Raw genomic sequence first — 15,745 nt, forward strand, 5'->3', positions numbered from 1 at the left:
AGCAAATTCTCCTGTCACATAGAACGTCCATTGTATAGTGCAATGTTGAAATGAAGTTACCGGTCTGAAACATTTAGTCGTTTCTTTTGAGACAATCCTTGTTCTCTTATCATCTACAGATTTACAGCAGTCTTCACCACGCGAATTCCCAACAGAAGTCAGACTTTCGAACATACAATATATACGTAGGCAAGCATGATACGTCATGACGTCATATGATTCCTAGCATATTGACGTAATGCTAAACATCCGGTTATCTCGAGTTTTCTCCGTAATACATGTCCGTGGGTTTTTCAATGTTCGGTTATTTCCGTGGCTTCATGCGGAAAGGGAACCGTCGTCTGCAATCAGCGACATGGACCATTCTGGTACTTGTTGCTGACAAAAACATGATTTTAACACAGAATTTAATGTCAGAATAGCTATATAATCGCTATTGTGTTTTCATCGTAGCAATAGGGTCCGATATTTAGACTCGAACAAGTATAATGCGACTCGTCTTCGACTCGTCGGCATTATACTTGTCTCGTCTAAATATCGGGCCCTATTGCTACGCTGAAAACACAATAGCTGGTATTGTTTTCATTCTTTCGTTGTCAACTTCTTGTAAGTGTCACTCCAGAAAATCATTAACAGATGATAGTCATTATTAAGTAGGTCAAACACGCATCTTGCCATCGCAAGTAATTAGTGTATGACTTCCATTGTTTGCCCTTAACCAGAATAGTTTTCTTCCTGCTGCGTAGTAATTTGAGATGGCATCAACAGGTATTGGAAGTGGGTCAGTGTACAGAACTTGGTTCAGATGGTAATATGAGTTTTTAGTCAATTTAACGCGTATTATGTGTACCAAATGTCAGTAATACTCCAGTTAATTAAGGACACGCCTGATAGAATAGATTTTCATTATTCATGTCAGTAATACTCCTGTTGATTAGGAATACGACGGGCGCAGTGGCGTAGTGGATAAGACATCGGTCTCCTAGTCGGAAGGTCGTGAGTTCAAATCCCGGCCGTGGCCGCCTGATGAGTTCAAGGTGGAGATTTTTCCGATCTCCCAGGTCAACTTATGTGCTGACCTGCTAGTACCTTACCGCCCTTCGTGTGTACACGCAAGCACAAGACCAAGTGCGCACGGAAAAGATCTTGTAATCCATATCAGAGTTCGGTGGGTTATATAGAAACACGGAAATACCCAGCATGCTTCCCCCAAAATCGGCGTATGCTGCCTCAATGGCGGGGTAAAAACGGTAATACACGTACAAATCCACTCGTGCAAAAAACACAAGTGAACGAGGGAGTTTCAGCCCATATACGAATAAGAAGATTTAGGGATACAATCAAAGACGTAGAATCAATTTTCTTGTCACGTCTTTTTGGTTTCGATGTGAGTCGAGTGATTTGTTTTCAATTTAATGAACAGAGACAATCATATCTATCTGTACAAATCTTCCTATTTTTTCTCTGCAGGCCAGGGAAATCTTTCGAAAATGAGTCAATTAAAGAAACTAACTTCTGTTATTAAAAATAATGTATCTTTGAAAATGAAGATATCACTTGCCTAGCACGGAATCAATTCGACCGCGCCTGTATACAACACACAGAATAGAACATTGCTAAAACAGTCGGGCACAGAGCAGTTTATGTTGACAAGAAGCAAGGTCTTCGACAGCAAGTTTAAGTGCTTGCTTTTCTCTTTGTTCGAGGCTGGGGGGAATGCTTTTGTTTTGTTCGAGGACTTGCTTTTTACATTTAGTCAAGTTTTGACTAAATGTTTTAACGTAGAGGGGGGAATCGAGACGAGGGTCGTGGTGTATGTGCGTGTGTGTGTGTGTGTGTGTCTGTGTGTCTGTGTGTGTGTGTGTGTGTGTGTGTGTGTGTGTGTGTCTGTGTGTGTGTCTGTCTGTCTGTGCGTGTGTGTTTGTAGAGCGATTCAGACTAAACTACTGGACCGATCTTTATGAAATTTTACATGAGAGTTCCTGGGAATGATATCCCCGGACGTTTTTTTTCTCATTTTTTCGATAAATGTCTTTCATGACGTCATATCCGGCTTTTCGTGAAAGTTGAGGCGGCACTGTCACACCCTCATTTTTCAACCAAATTGGTTGAAATTTTTGGTCAAGTAATGTTCGACGAAGGCCGAACTTCGGTATTGCATTTCAGCTTGGTGGCTTAAAAATTAATTAATGACTTTGGTCATTAAAAATCTGAAAATTGTAAAAAAAATATTTTTTTATAAAACGATCCAAATTTACGTTTATCTTATTTTTCATCATTTCCTGATTCCAAAAACATATAAATATGTTATATTTGGATTAAAAACAAGCTCTGAAAATTAAATATATAAAAATTATGATCAAAATTAAATTTTCCAAATCAATTTAAAAACACTTTCATCTTATTCCTTGTCGGTTCCTGATTCCAAAAACATATAGATATGATATGTTTGGATTAAAAACACGCTCAGAAAGTTAAAACGAAGAGAGGTACAGAAAAGCGTGCTATCCTTCTCAGCGCAACTACTACCCCGCTCTTCTTGTCAATTTCACTGCCTTTGCCACGAGCGGTGGACTGACGATGCTACGAGTATACGGTCTTGCTGAAAAATTGCAATGCGTTCAGTTTCATTCTGTGAGTTCGACAGCTTGACTTAATGTTGTATTTTCGCCTTACGCGACTTGTTTATTTGTTCGAGGGCTTGTTTTTCTCTTTGTTTGAGTGCTTGTTTTTTTTCTTTATTCGAGTGCTTGCCTTTCTCGTTACACAAATACACTTTGCAGACCGACAATTGTTTCTACTACAAACGCTACGGTTGCACAAATCCACCGGAACTTCGTTAGTTGACAAGTAAACTTAAAGCTCTCCCCTCCCTGCGTTTCACTCGAGTGGTGACTAATGAATCCGGTCAGCGTGAAACATACCCTTCGTTCTGGTTTAAATCATAGAGTAAACCCGCACATATCTGCCCATGTTTACATGATGAAATTAGCCTTGCACTTGGGCATGCACAAAGAATTTGTTTGTTGTTGTCTCCAAGAGCCCATACATTAGTTTGTCTTGTTGTGCTCCTTTATCATATCATACACTAGTGGTACCCGTGCTACGCACTTTGTGTGCTGCGCATGCGATGTCATTTTGTTGGTTATGTGCTTGTGAAAATGTTGTTTGCACCCCTCCCCCCCCCCCCCCCCCCCGCACATTATCCCGCATATAATGAATTATATTCTCTTGGTGAAAAATAAAATGTTAACCCTTACACCGGTGCAATTCTGTAACACATGTTACATAGCCACTGGTGAATTAACAGAGAGAAAAATAACAAAAAACAGTCATATAGGTTTTCGCATCAATGGGAGGTAATCGGAACTGACCAAAAAGACTGCGCGACCGCACGCGACTATACAAACAAACAAAATAAAATACAGCAGGTATGACGTTTGCATGAATCCATGATTACGTCTACATGAACAACAGTGATAAAAGTGCGCATCTCTTCCCAGCCGTGCAGCGCTTTGAAAGTTGGAAGCATTAAAATTTAAACGGGTAAAAAGCCATCGTGAAGATACGAAAAAAAGTATGACGTCTAAAATACTTAATGATTCAAACGCATAGTATAACATATGTAATTGACAACATTGACAACAGAAAATATATACATGGTTCACACACACAATCGAGTGCACACATCCATCCATGCTTATTTAAAGTCATGTACACACACACACACATACATACATACATGGCATCAAGCAACACACAATTAAATGACACATATGGAATATGGAAAACGTATAATGGACATGACCATGGCAAGTAATTTACACCGTTACCTACTATAAAATTGATGATATGTATATACCACTCACTTGCTATTCGCCTAAAAGCTTGCGGTGTGCTGTGACACATATAAGAAACCAGAAGAAAAAAGGACTTTACTTTGGCGAAAAGAGCATATGCTGCTTATTTTTGTACATAACTGCTATAACTGTATTTTTTCCGAACACTTACATGTAAAAAACATAGAGATATATCTTACCATTTCACTAAGACAGCCAAAATAACGGTCAAATTAAGGGGAGATCATGATGACGTACATGTCTATGGTTGCACCGGGGGAAAATATTTAGTCGCTGGAACCTATAAGGTATAACACATGTTACATAGCCACTGGTGAATTAACAGAGAGAAAAATAACAAAAAACAGTCATATAGGTTTTCGCATCAATGGGAGGTAATCGGAACTGACCAAAAAGACTGCGCGACCGCACGCGACTATACAAACAAACAAAATAAAATACAGCAGGTATGACGTTTGCATGAATCCATGATTACGTCTACATGAACAACAGTGATAAAAGTGCGCATCTCTTCCCAGCCGTGCAGCGCTTTGAAAGTTGGAAGCATTAAAATTTAAACGGGTAAAAAGCCATCGTGAAGATACGAAAAAAAGTATGACGTCTAAAATACTTAATGATTCAAACGCATAGTATAACATATCTAATTGACAACATTGACAACAGAAAATATATACATGGTTCACACACACAATCGAGTGCACACATCCATCCATGCTTATTTAAAGTCATGTACACACACACACACACATACATACATGGCATCAAGCAACACACAATTAAATGACACATATGGAATATGGAAAACGTATAATGGACATGAACATGGCAAGTAATTTACACCGTTACCTACTATAAAATTGATGATATATATATACCACTCACTTGCTATTCGCCTAAAAGCTTGCGGTGTGCTGTGACACATATAAGAAACCAGAAGAAAAAAGGACTTTACTTTGGCGAAAAGAGCATATGCTGCTTATTTTTGTACATAACTGCTATAACTGTATTTTTTCCGAACACTTACATGTAAAAAACATAGAGATATATCTTACCATTTCACTAAGACAGCCAAAATAACGGTCAAATTAAGGGGAGATCATGATGACGTACATGTCTATGGTTGCACCGGGGAAAAATATTTAGTCGCTGGAACCTATAAGGTATAACACATGTTACATAGCCACTGGTGAATTAACAGAGAGAAAAATAACAAAAAACAGTCATATAGGTTTTCGCATCAATGGGAGGTAATCGGAACTGACCAAAAAGACTGCGCGACCGCACGCGACTATACAAACAAACAAAATAAAATACAGCAGGTATGACGTTTGCATGAATCCATGATTACGTCTACATGAACAACAGTGATAAAAGTGCGCATCTCTTCCCAGCCGTGCAGCGCTTTGAAAGTTGGAAGCATTAAAATTTAAACGGGTAAAAAGCCATCGTGAAGATACGAAAAAAAGTATGACGTCTAAAATACTTAATGATTCAAACGCATAGTATAACATATCTAATTGACAACATTGACAACAGAAAATATATACATGGTTCACACACACAATCGAGTGCACACATCCATCCATGCTTATTTAAAGTCATGTACACACACACACACACATAGCATCAAGCAACACACAATTAAATGACACATATGGAATATTGAAAACGTATAACGGACATGAACATGGTAAGTATTTTACACCGTTATCTTCTATAAAATTGATGATATATATATACCACTCACTTGCTATTCGCCTAAAAGCTTGCGGTGTGCTGTGACACATATAAGAAACCAGAAGAAAAAAGGACTTTACTTTGGCGAAAAGAGCATATGCTGCTTATTTTTGTACATAGCTGCTATAACTGTATTTTTTCCGAACACTTACATGTAAAAAACATAGAGATATATCTTACCATTTCACTAAGACAGCCAAAATAACGGTCAAATTAAGGGGAGATCATGATGACGTACATGTCTATGGTTGAACCGGGGGAAAATATTTAGTCGCTGGAACCTATAAGGTTATACGGCGACTTATCAGGTGATAATGTTTCGAACTATTTAGTAAACAAATCTATGGAATATTTTGGAGTTCCATTAACAGATAAACAGATCTATCTATCTTCTTATTATTTTAGGTTCGTCTGGGGTAGAGAAATAAAACACACAGCTAGGTTCGTCTGAGGTGCGGTCGCGTGTTTAGTCGAACCGAAAGTTGAAGAAGAACCAATCACAGATCTCTTTCGCCGCGATGTCAAAGTTCAGGTCAAAGTTCACTGTTCTCTGCTCAAATTTGCGAGACAAACCTCTTCAAACTTTGTTCGTGGACAAAATTGGAAGTCGGGACCTAGCGGAATCGATTTCCTGGGTCACGTTGGCATAGCAACCGAAGGAGAAGGCACAAATCCGCGCGGTTTGGTGACAGGAATCGAAAAACCACCGAAAATCCTACCAGTATTATATAGTAGATTAGGCCCCCCCCAAAAAATAGGTGTGGTTACGGTAACATAGCCCCAAAAATTAGGGTAGGAAGGTAGGCTATCACTTTTTTTTTAAACTTTTTTTTTTAATGTGTACAAATTAAACCTACTTGACAGGGAAATAAGTGTGCGACTCGAGCGCTTTTGCTTTCATTGCGTTTTCTGCACTGGTTTTTTTTTTGACAAATGTAATAAAAAGTTATAGGGTCGGCCCCTAAAAATAGGGTAGGTCGGGTTACCGTAACCACACCTATTTGTTTTTTAGGCCTTACATGGCTTTGTAAACTTGTCTAGATACAACCGTTTAAACCAAAGAAATGAAGGCCTGGTAAGGCCCCCCAAAAAAGTCTGTTTACGGTATCCCGACCGACTCTATTTTTTCGCGCGACCCTAGACTTTTTTTTGGCATTTTGGAGAAAAAAAAATGTAAGTACTGGTGTCACATGACTGATGTGAACCAGTTGATTGGCTAATGACGATGCGCTTAAATCTGTTAGCGCACTCTTGGAGTGCGCTAACTTTTCCACAGAGCGTATTCTTACACCCTTTGCCAAAGCGAGACTGTACTCTCATCCTCAGAATTAATTAATGACATGTAGCTTATATTCTCCAATTTACCAAAAAATAACCATAAATTTCCTGCGGCTCAAAGCAGAAGTGGTTTTTTTTCTGACAGATCGCAGGCGCCTGTGCCACAGTGAATCCCACTGATCTAAAAATAGAAGCGGCTGGCACGGTGTCTCTTCCACAATGGTCTCTTCTCGTTTTGACTTGCAAAGATTCTTCTCATATGCCGTGTTAGTGGCATGTAGCTTATTAACCACATTACCAAATGATGAGTTAGTATAAAATTCCCAGCGGCAAACAGAAAACACAAGTGTTATTCCGATAACGTACCAGCTAGACTGTGTGTCCAGCATTTGAAAGTCGACTCTGTTATAGTAGACTACACTGAAATACGACTGCATCAGTTCAGTAAATGAATGGTTTCCGAATTATTATTTCAAGGCAACAACAACGGAATCGAAAACGTGTAGGGTTAAGAACGTTTTTACCATGTATAAAACTTATTACCAGCCTGCCTCATGCGTGCAGACGAGCAATTTTTGTTTTTGAAATGAGACTGCAGTTCAGTGGTTCGATTGCCCTAGCCGCCTAGCAGACGACATAAACCCCGCAGCAAATTAACATGTTGGGCAAATGTGAACAAACAAACGATGGGGATATAATACGTGTAGAGTTCAGAGCATTCTTACCGTTCATATATAGTACCAGACTCCCCGATGAGTGAAGATACAACACGAGAAACATGCCATATTTACTTTAAAAATGTGCTAACCGTGGCCTTGGAGTCAAGGGGCAACACTCTGCACAGTCAATCTGTCGAAGCTCGATGAAGGTTTCGAATCGCCACTAACTAAGAGTACAGTCCTTTCTCCGAGTTTAAATGAGGTCTGTATGAAAGATCATCACTTTTTAGCTTAACGCTACTCTGGAATTTACCAACAGAAATTAAAACAAGTTTGCGTGTGACGAAAGCACGACACACTTGAGACAGCCCACACAAAAGTAGATCTGACACAAACCTGACCACACAGTTACGCCTATCCAAATGCGCGTAGCAAAATGTGCGTTTTGAATCTTCTTTTTTCTCTGGCGGTACTGACAATATCGTTATTGAAGCAATCCCAGTGCACTAAGGGATTTATAGAGCAAATCTCGAAAATAATTATTGAACTCAGCGCTATGCGCTTCGTTCAATAATGAATTTTCTCGATTTGCTCTATAAATCCCTTAGTGCACTGGGATGTCTCAATAACTTTAATAATAATAAAAAATAAAAAAAATAAAAAAACTTAACTTAAAAATATGGGGGGTTTTTTGAGAAAAAAAAAATCCCGACCTACCGACCCTATTTTTGTTGGCCTATGTTACCGTAAACCGACTATTTTTTTATTGTTTGGCCTAAATTTGGAATTTTGTTGCTAAATTACTTTTTCTGATTGATATGGTTGTCGGTTTCAAGTTTAATAGACGACGTTCGGAAATAATTCCGTTGGATTTGTATGGGCTGTGAAAGAGTGAGCTCCCTTGCTTTTTCGGGGACAAATAATGCCCCTTGTCCACGCGTTTTAGACACACCCCTCGCTAATGATTGACCCGTTGCAATGTTTGTTCCCAGGCCGGTATTCACCTTTTCACAAGCTATACAAACCCGACAGAGTTATTTTCGGAATTCGTATAATTATATACAGGGATCGCGCTAGCTTTTAAAAAAACGCGTAAGTCATACGCAACGAAACGAAAAAAACGCGTCACGGACCAATATTTTTGCGTACTATGAAAACACGTACAGACACAAACAAAACACGCACGAAAGACTTAAAGACACTCCTTACCTAAATACGGCGAGTTTTCCTGTCGAACTCCGCGCACGCCTGTCGAATAACACCCCTGCTGTCTCCAACCTTCGGGCCTTGCGAGTTTGTTTCCCGCTCTAATACGACTAGACACACTTTCCGCCTTTTGGAAGCGCGAGATGGGAGAGCAGCTAATGTCTGTTTCATTATCCGACAAGACATTATCTGGTAATACCCTCGTTACGTTCGTTTGCGATACTTCGATGCAAAAAGAAACGGACTTTAGTTTTGACGCGCAGATTTCATGTGTGACGTCACTTCTCGAGCCCTATAGTCAGTTTCAGGATCGGGTGATTATTAAGTCAAAGCAAAAGCGCTGCGTGAAGACAAGAAAAAGTTACAATATTTTTGCGTATGGCTTACGCGGCGCGGCGAAAAAAACGCGTCAGCGACTTTTAAAATGCGTCAAATACGCAAAAATCGTGCGTAAACGCGATCCCTGTATATATACATATATACAGCAGATAATTCCCTTTAAGTACAGGAAGTAGTTAATATGCTCTTTATCTTTGATATGTCAAAGGATCCTTCTATGCTCTTAAAAAACATGGCAGGCCTCGTGGAGGGGGGGGGGGGGGGGGGGGGGGGGTGGGTTACACTATGGTTTTTACACGAGGACGAAGGTATGTTAAAGGAAGTTCTGATGCATTAGCTACCACTCGACAGAAAGGGATAAAGGGGAGAGCCTATAGTTTGCAGAGTGCCAGGAAACGAGGTTCTGTACATTTTTGATATGCGCCAAAAAGTGCAAAGATATGCTCTTTCACGTATTTCAGTGTTATTTTATGATTCATAAAATAATATTGTATGATTTTATGTTATATTTTTATTTTATGTTTTTAGTTTTTATATGATAATGATTGTATGCTCTTTTACGTATCTCTATTACAAGGTTCGTGAATTGTTACATCTGTCATTTTTCTCTCTGTTCTGCTGTCTGTCTTCTTCTTTTTTTCCGTTTTGTGTGTTGCCTGAAGAAGACCGTAGGGTTGAAACGTCGCCATTACTTGTTTGTCTTCTTCGTTCACACGTGAGTACAGTATGTTTGGTCTTTTTATTATTTTGGTATTTATAATGATTGATATTTTCTCGTACCATGGCCAATCCTTGGTTGGCGTGAGAAGGAATGTAGCCCAAACGGGGTTGATTCCTGATGTCTAGTAATGCTAGCGGGCAACCAACAGACCCGGGAAATCGAATCTTGCTGAATCTGTCATATGATGTTGTATCAGTGATGGAGAAGCTTGCGTTGACAAGAAGCAAGTTGTTCTGCAGCAGTATCGAATGCTTGCTTTTCTCTTTGCACAAACATTTTGTAGGCCGGGAATTGCTTCTATTATAGAGCAGTTTACGTTGACAAGAAGAAAGGTCTTCAACAGCAGGTTGTTCACGTGCTTGCTTTTTCTGTTTGCACAAACATTTTGTGGGCCGGGAATTGCTTCTACTATAGACGCTACAGTTGCAGAAAGCCGCCGGAACCTCGTTTGCTAGTATTTGGTAAACTAAGCTCTCCCTTCTATCCTTTCAGTCGAGTGCTGACTAATGCGCCCAAGCAGCTTTAAGATACGGCCGCACGTGTAGTGTTAAGGATGATGCCAAGAATTTTTTTCGGTAGATTTGCCGACGGTTTTGGTCAAGTTTTGAAGTTTGAGGCGGCTGTAGTTGTGGTGTCACCTTTCCCCCACAGTGAACAAAATCGGGAGCTTAGCTGAAATTATGACCGATTTCAATTTCGGCGATTACAAAGAATTTCAGGCATTTGCTGACTGTTGACGCCAAACGACATCTCGGCATACTCAAGAAATGTAGCAAACTGCGTGGTCTGCAGCGTTTCAGTGCCAGTTTTCTTCAAAGATTGGGACGAGCTATAAAAGAAGCAGAATAATTCCAGACCTTTACATAATTGACAGCAAACTATTCCTTCTATTTGCTGTAAGCTGCTCTGCACTCAATAGCCTTTCTCAAATATGAATACAGTTTCTCAATTTACTTCCCTATGCATAATTATATAAAATGCGCTCCTTCCAGAAAGCGATTCACCGAAATATGGTGCATTAATCTTATGATATTTTGATAATACTCCTGCTACTGAGTTTGTTTTTAGCATCTCGACTGCAGAACTAATTCCAGCAAGTAGTTAAACTGAGACCCCGGCATGCTCGTGTGGCTAGGAATAGCCAGGTATTTGATAACATGGCCCCCTCCGGAGAAAAACTTTCAATTTAGGTGCATGCAGAGACTCACCGAAAGCAACAAAAATCTGCAGGTGAACTTCCGAAGAAACCCTTTCAGTTTAAATGGCAGACACCTACCGATGAAAACTTCCTTCCCCTTCCCGCCTTCCTATAGCCTTCTCTCCCCTCCGCTTGTTTCCGTCAGCCCACAGTCTAAGGCCAAAAAAAATAATAGGTCTGTTTACGGTAACATAGGGTGAAAAAATAGGGTCGGTAGGTCGGCTTTTTTTCTTCTTTTTTTTTCCATTTTTTTTTATTTGTTTATTTTTTTTCTCCCTTCTCTATGATGTTTCACAGTTCATTTCTTCTCATCAATCCCTGTTTTTGCCCAACATAACTATAAACAGTACTTTGAGCTTACCTCCCTTCTGTCGTCTGCTGTTTGAGCGCAAACAGCTCTATTTTGGATGCGTTTTTTTTTTCCACACGATCCAAAAAAAAGATTAGGGTCGGGCCTAAAAACTAGGGTCGGTCGGGTTACCGTAAACAGACCTATTTTTATTTTGTGCCTAATGTTGCATTGATTTGACAAGACAAAACGTTTTTCCCCGTAAACAGTTAGTCTCTGTAATCCTAGACAATGATATGCTTTCCATCTGACCGCCTGCATCTTATTTCCCCAAAACAAAGCCAATCTTAAACTGCCAGTCTTTGTATTATGGACAATGAGACGCTTCGGTATTTCAACCTTTCTCAAAACTGTGTCAATAACAGATGACAACTAAACTGAGCTCAGAAACCTACCCCAACCGAAGCTCTTTCTTGTCACTGATTCACAGAATCTATAGATTTCATCTTCAGGTATGTAGTACTAGTGTAATGTTAGAACATAGGCCTGTGTCAGTCCTTATAGGTTCATACTATGCAAGTTAGGCCCAAAGGAGCCACCAGAGAAACTGAGATGCACAGGCAGAAAACCGGTCTCCCCCCCCCCTCCCCCCGCGTTATAGACAGTAGAGATTGAAAACATAATACATTTATGTAAGCTGCAAACATCGGAAAACACTCAGTCACATGTAAAGTGTCCCCCCCCCCCCCCCCCCCCCCCGGGGCCCCCGCCCTCTCGCGCCCCACATACCTGGAGAGAGAGAGAGAGAGAGAGAGAGAGACTCGGACAGAGAGAGAGACTCGGAGAGAGAGAGAGAGAGAGACAGAGAGACAGAGACAGAGAGACAGAGAGAGAGAGATGCAACAACAGAGGACATACTGTCTCCTTGAAACAACTTCTCTCTTCGATGAAACAGGTGTTGCTTGCCAAAGCCAGGTAAACAATGGTTTCAACTCGTTGCAGTATAGTTGCTGCTTCTGCGCGCTGACGAGAGATCTGGTGCGCGTGCTGAGTGTCTGGCGCGAGATTTGGCGCGCCGGGCGGGAAACTGTTGTGTCTGGCGGAATGGACGCGCTTGATGAAATTAGCACACTGGGAATCGTCGTCCGTGGCCGGGGGAAAGTAGCGCCTGTAGGTCATAGCGTACAGCACGTGCTGCTCTGTACAGCAGGGGGCTCGTCGGGCGTGAAAGGGTCAGGTTTATGGAGAACATAGACATCATTAAAACCTTTGGAAGTTCTATAAGAACGTCACACAAAAGTTATTTGTGACCCTCCACCACGGAATGAGTCGCATGTCACCATTGCATGATTTTCATATTTTTCCATTTTCCTAAAGAGTTGTTTATGCTCTATCCAGTAGTGAAACCCGTTTTAGAAAAGAGCGAAAACTGTTTGAGTTATAAGCCTGTGACTAAGGTGACCCTCACACTGTTTGTTACCAGACACTCCCCGGACTTATATTAAGCCTAGCGCAGAACCGCGCGAGGTGACATGCGACTCATTTCGTGGTGGAGGGTCAAATTTCAATATATTTGTCATGTCGGTTAAATTTACTCAGTAAATAGTCAGTGATCTGAACGAAAAAGTGTTATCAAAAAGAATCCTCTTTAATTCTGTTGTTTTTAGGAAGTTTAACATTCCATGTATTAGGTTTGGGTATTTTTAGTTATTGTAATGGCAGCCATCATGTGCAATTTTGTCATTGAATGATGTCATGTTAGTGCCTGATATTGTCTTAAAAATGGGGGTATAGTTTTTAAAACTGGAATAACTCTGTTACTTTTGCGACTACAATTTCTGTTTAAAGTTATTTTTGCTCACAGAACACCCGCAAATACATGTACACAAAAAGAAATCAACGTAATGTTACCTACATTTTACAAATGACGTCACAGGCTTGACGTCAATACAAATCAAGGGATGCGTTCCAAAGCTGGAGAAACGTTTGTCATACAATCGTGCTTAATCATCAAATACGTTAGTTTTTCATACTCACGTATACTTTGTTGTATGCTGATTTCAAAAAGACAAAGACATTGCCTACATCTTACAACATTGGATACTGACACTCTTTATAGCTTTCATAAACTTGGTAAAAAAATGTATGCAACAGATTTCGCACCCAAATTAAAGCAATATTTCCCGTGTCATTTCATCCAAACTTTATATGCCAGTAAAGGCCGTTATCTTGACCATCTGGATCACCTTTCTGAATAAAGATTTCGTTTACAGGTATCACTTGACCGCCGCTCAATTAAGGGTACCCTCAAAATCGACTGGACAAAAACGGAAGGGCCCAATTAAAAATCGAACAAAATTCAGAATAGACAAACCTTTGAAATGTTTACATACGAAAAGAAAGCTAAATCAATGATCTACCCAGAAAAGGTTGTTTTGTTTAGCTAGCTTGCGTAATACGTGTGCTATGCTATACACACGAAGGGGGATAATGCACTAGCAGGTCTGCACATTAGTTGACCTGGGAGATCGGAAAAATCTACACCCTTAACCCACCAGGCGGCTGCGGCCGGGGTTCGAACTCAGGACCTTCCGATTAGGAGGCCGATGTCTTACCACTACGCCACTGCGCCCGTCCAATTTTGTTTCGAAATGCATAATATGTTGTATAAGGATTGGCGTTTTCCCGTATTTAAATTTTAAAGCCAAAAAACGTGGCGACGGAGCCCCGGAAATGGCTGCTCGATGGGTTTCAAATGTAGAAATATGCTTGCTTTTACCAAAACAGCTCGTATACAGCTTTGAAAAAGGACTATTAGGGACAATGGAGTCCTATTTGATGCAACAGACTGCTATCGTGGGGGTTCGAATTATTCGTTAGAGCGTGCAATTCTGAGTCAAAATTAAGAAAAGTGCAATGCCTTTGGGATAGTCGTCAACCACCCAAGGCACTGCATACCCCAATCAAAGGTTAAATCGGTCATCTCACACACACACACACACACACACACACACACACACACACACACACACACACACACACACACACACACACACACACACACACACACACATCTTTTCCCCCTTCTTTTGCGCTTGGAGGACATCATCGCCATCTTCTCTGATAAGTCGTTTTGATATTTGTATTGTTGTTTTCATTTTTTTTTAACCTGTTGAAGACCTTTAGGTCGAAACGTCGTTCATTGTCATTTGTTTGTATATTTCGTTGCGAGTCCAGTATATTAGGTATTACTCTTAGAAAGACCAGTTTAATGAAACACTAGAAAGAGAAAAGCAACAAGTCTGTGTTTGACGCAGCGCGTATGTCAGACACTGAATAGGCTACTCTTCGTACATGATTAGTCATTTTAGCAAATCATATTTATTTATTTATTTATTTATTTATTTTATTTATTTACGAGGATTTATATCGCGCACGTATCTCACCACACAAGGCGACTCAAGGCGCATGTTACCTATTAATGCCCATCATATGCCCATGTATTCTTCTCAAATCGGACGGCTAAACGAAACGAAGCACAAATACTAGTTCTAGTTCATTACAGTGCTAAGGCCTGGCGCTCACCACTGAAACTTCAGCAGGACAGACGACGCACTGCAGATTATCCCAGCCCGCTACACGTTGCGTGAAAGGAAAACAGGCCAAGTACTCGTCATAATCCCTATCGCAGCATCAATAGTATGCAGTGCGTCGTCTGTGCTGCTAAAACTGCGCAAGTATATTCTGCCCTTAAGCAATATGTCAAATGACCTAACGCTACGTACACGATCAGCCACTTCATCAACTTAGGTGCCCGTGTACACGTATAGTCGCGACTGACACAGGACCCGAGCTTTGTAGTCTCCATGGACGATACATCGTCTCCCTCTCTTTTTCATCAGCGTCTGTCGACACTGACAGATTGCAGTGTCCTTCGCCTCTCTGTCCAACAGTAGACGGTTGGCCTATGATATCCCGACGGCTTTGACCCCAGAACCCGACGTATTGAGGGTGTCATCGGGTACAGAAAAAGCAATCGCAGTAAATGAGATTTCTGTGTACTCAATGGCAAGTACATACGATGGTAGGTATGATGAGATTGGTACTGGGATGGCACAGTCAACAAGATAGATTACTAAGTACTGGGACCTACAATACGGCTCAGTGTATATTTCTTTGACATGGTTTGAACAGTCAGTAGGATAGATCGGCAAGTACTGGAATCTTCAACTGTGACCACGGTATGTTTCAACCGTCAAAACTTTACAGACGGTATGAGCAGAAACTCTGGGGAAAAACAAGGTTTTAAAAGCGGATAGTCACCACGCCACGATTATATTTATGCTTCTGACCAGGTCTGTACTTTAGTCATCGAGATCATAGAGCTAACAGTCAGCGAGTGTATTCTGACAAGTCAAAAAATAACACAGCTATTGAGGTATTGCTACGTTCCAGATA

General features: G+C 40.6%; 1 protein-coding gene across 1 annotated transcript in view; it reads right to left on the minus strand.

Moving 5' to 3' along the window:
* LOC138980693 (uncharacterized) overlaps positions 1 to 12,466 on the minus strand; it is a 47,659-nt gene extending 35,193 nt beyond the window's left edge. The window contains exon 1 of the mRNA XM_070353601.1: positions 12,206 to 12,466. Within this exon, the coding sequence (XP_070209702.1) occupies positions 12,206 to 12,466 (261 nt within the window). The remainder of the gene's footprint in view (positions 1 to 12,205) is intronic.
* Between the last annotated feature and the right edge of the window lie 3,279 nt (positions 12,467 to 15,745).

The sequence above is a fragment of the Littorina saxatilis genome, linkage group LG11 (genome assembly GCF_037325665.1).
Source record: "Littorina saxatilis isolate snail1 linkage group LG11, US_GU_Lsax_2.0, whole genome shotgun sequence".
Taxonomy (NCBI): domain Eukaryota; kingdom Metazoa; phylum Mollusca; class Gastropoda; order Littorinimorpha; family Littorinidae; genus Littorina; species Littorina saxatilis.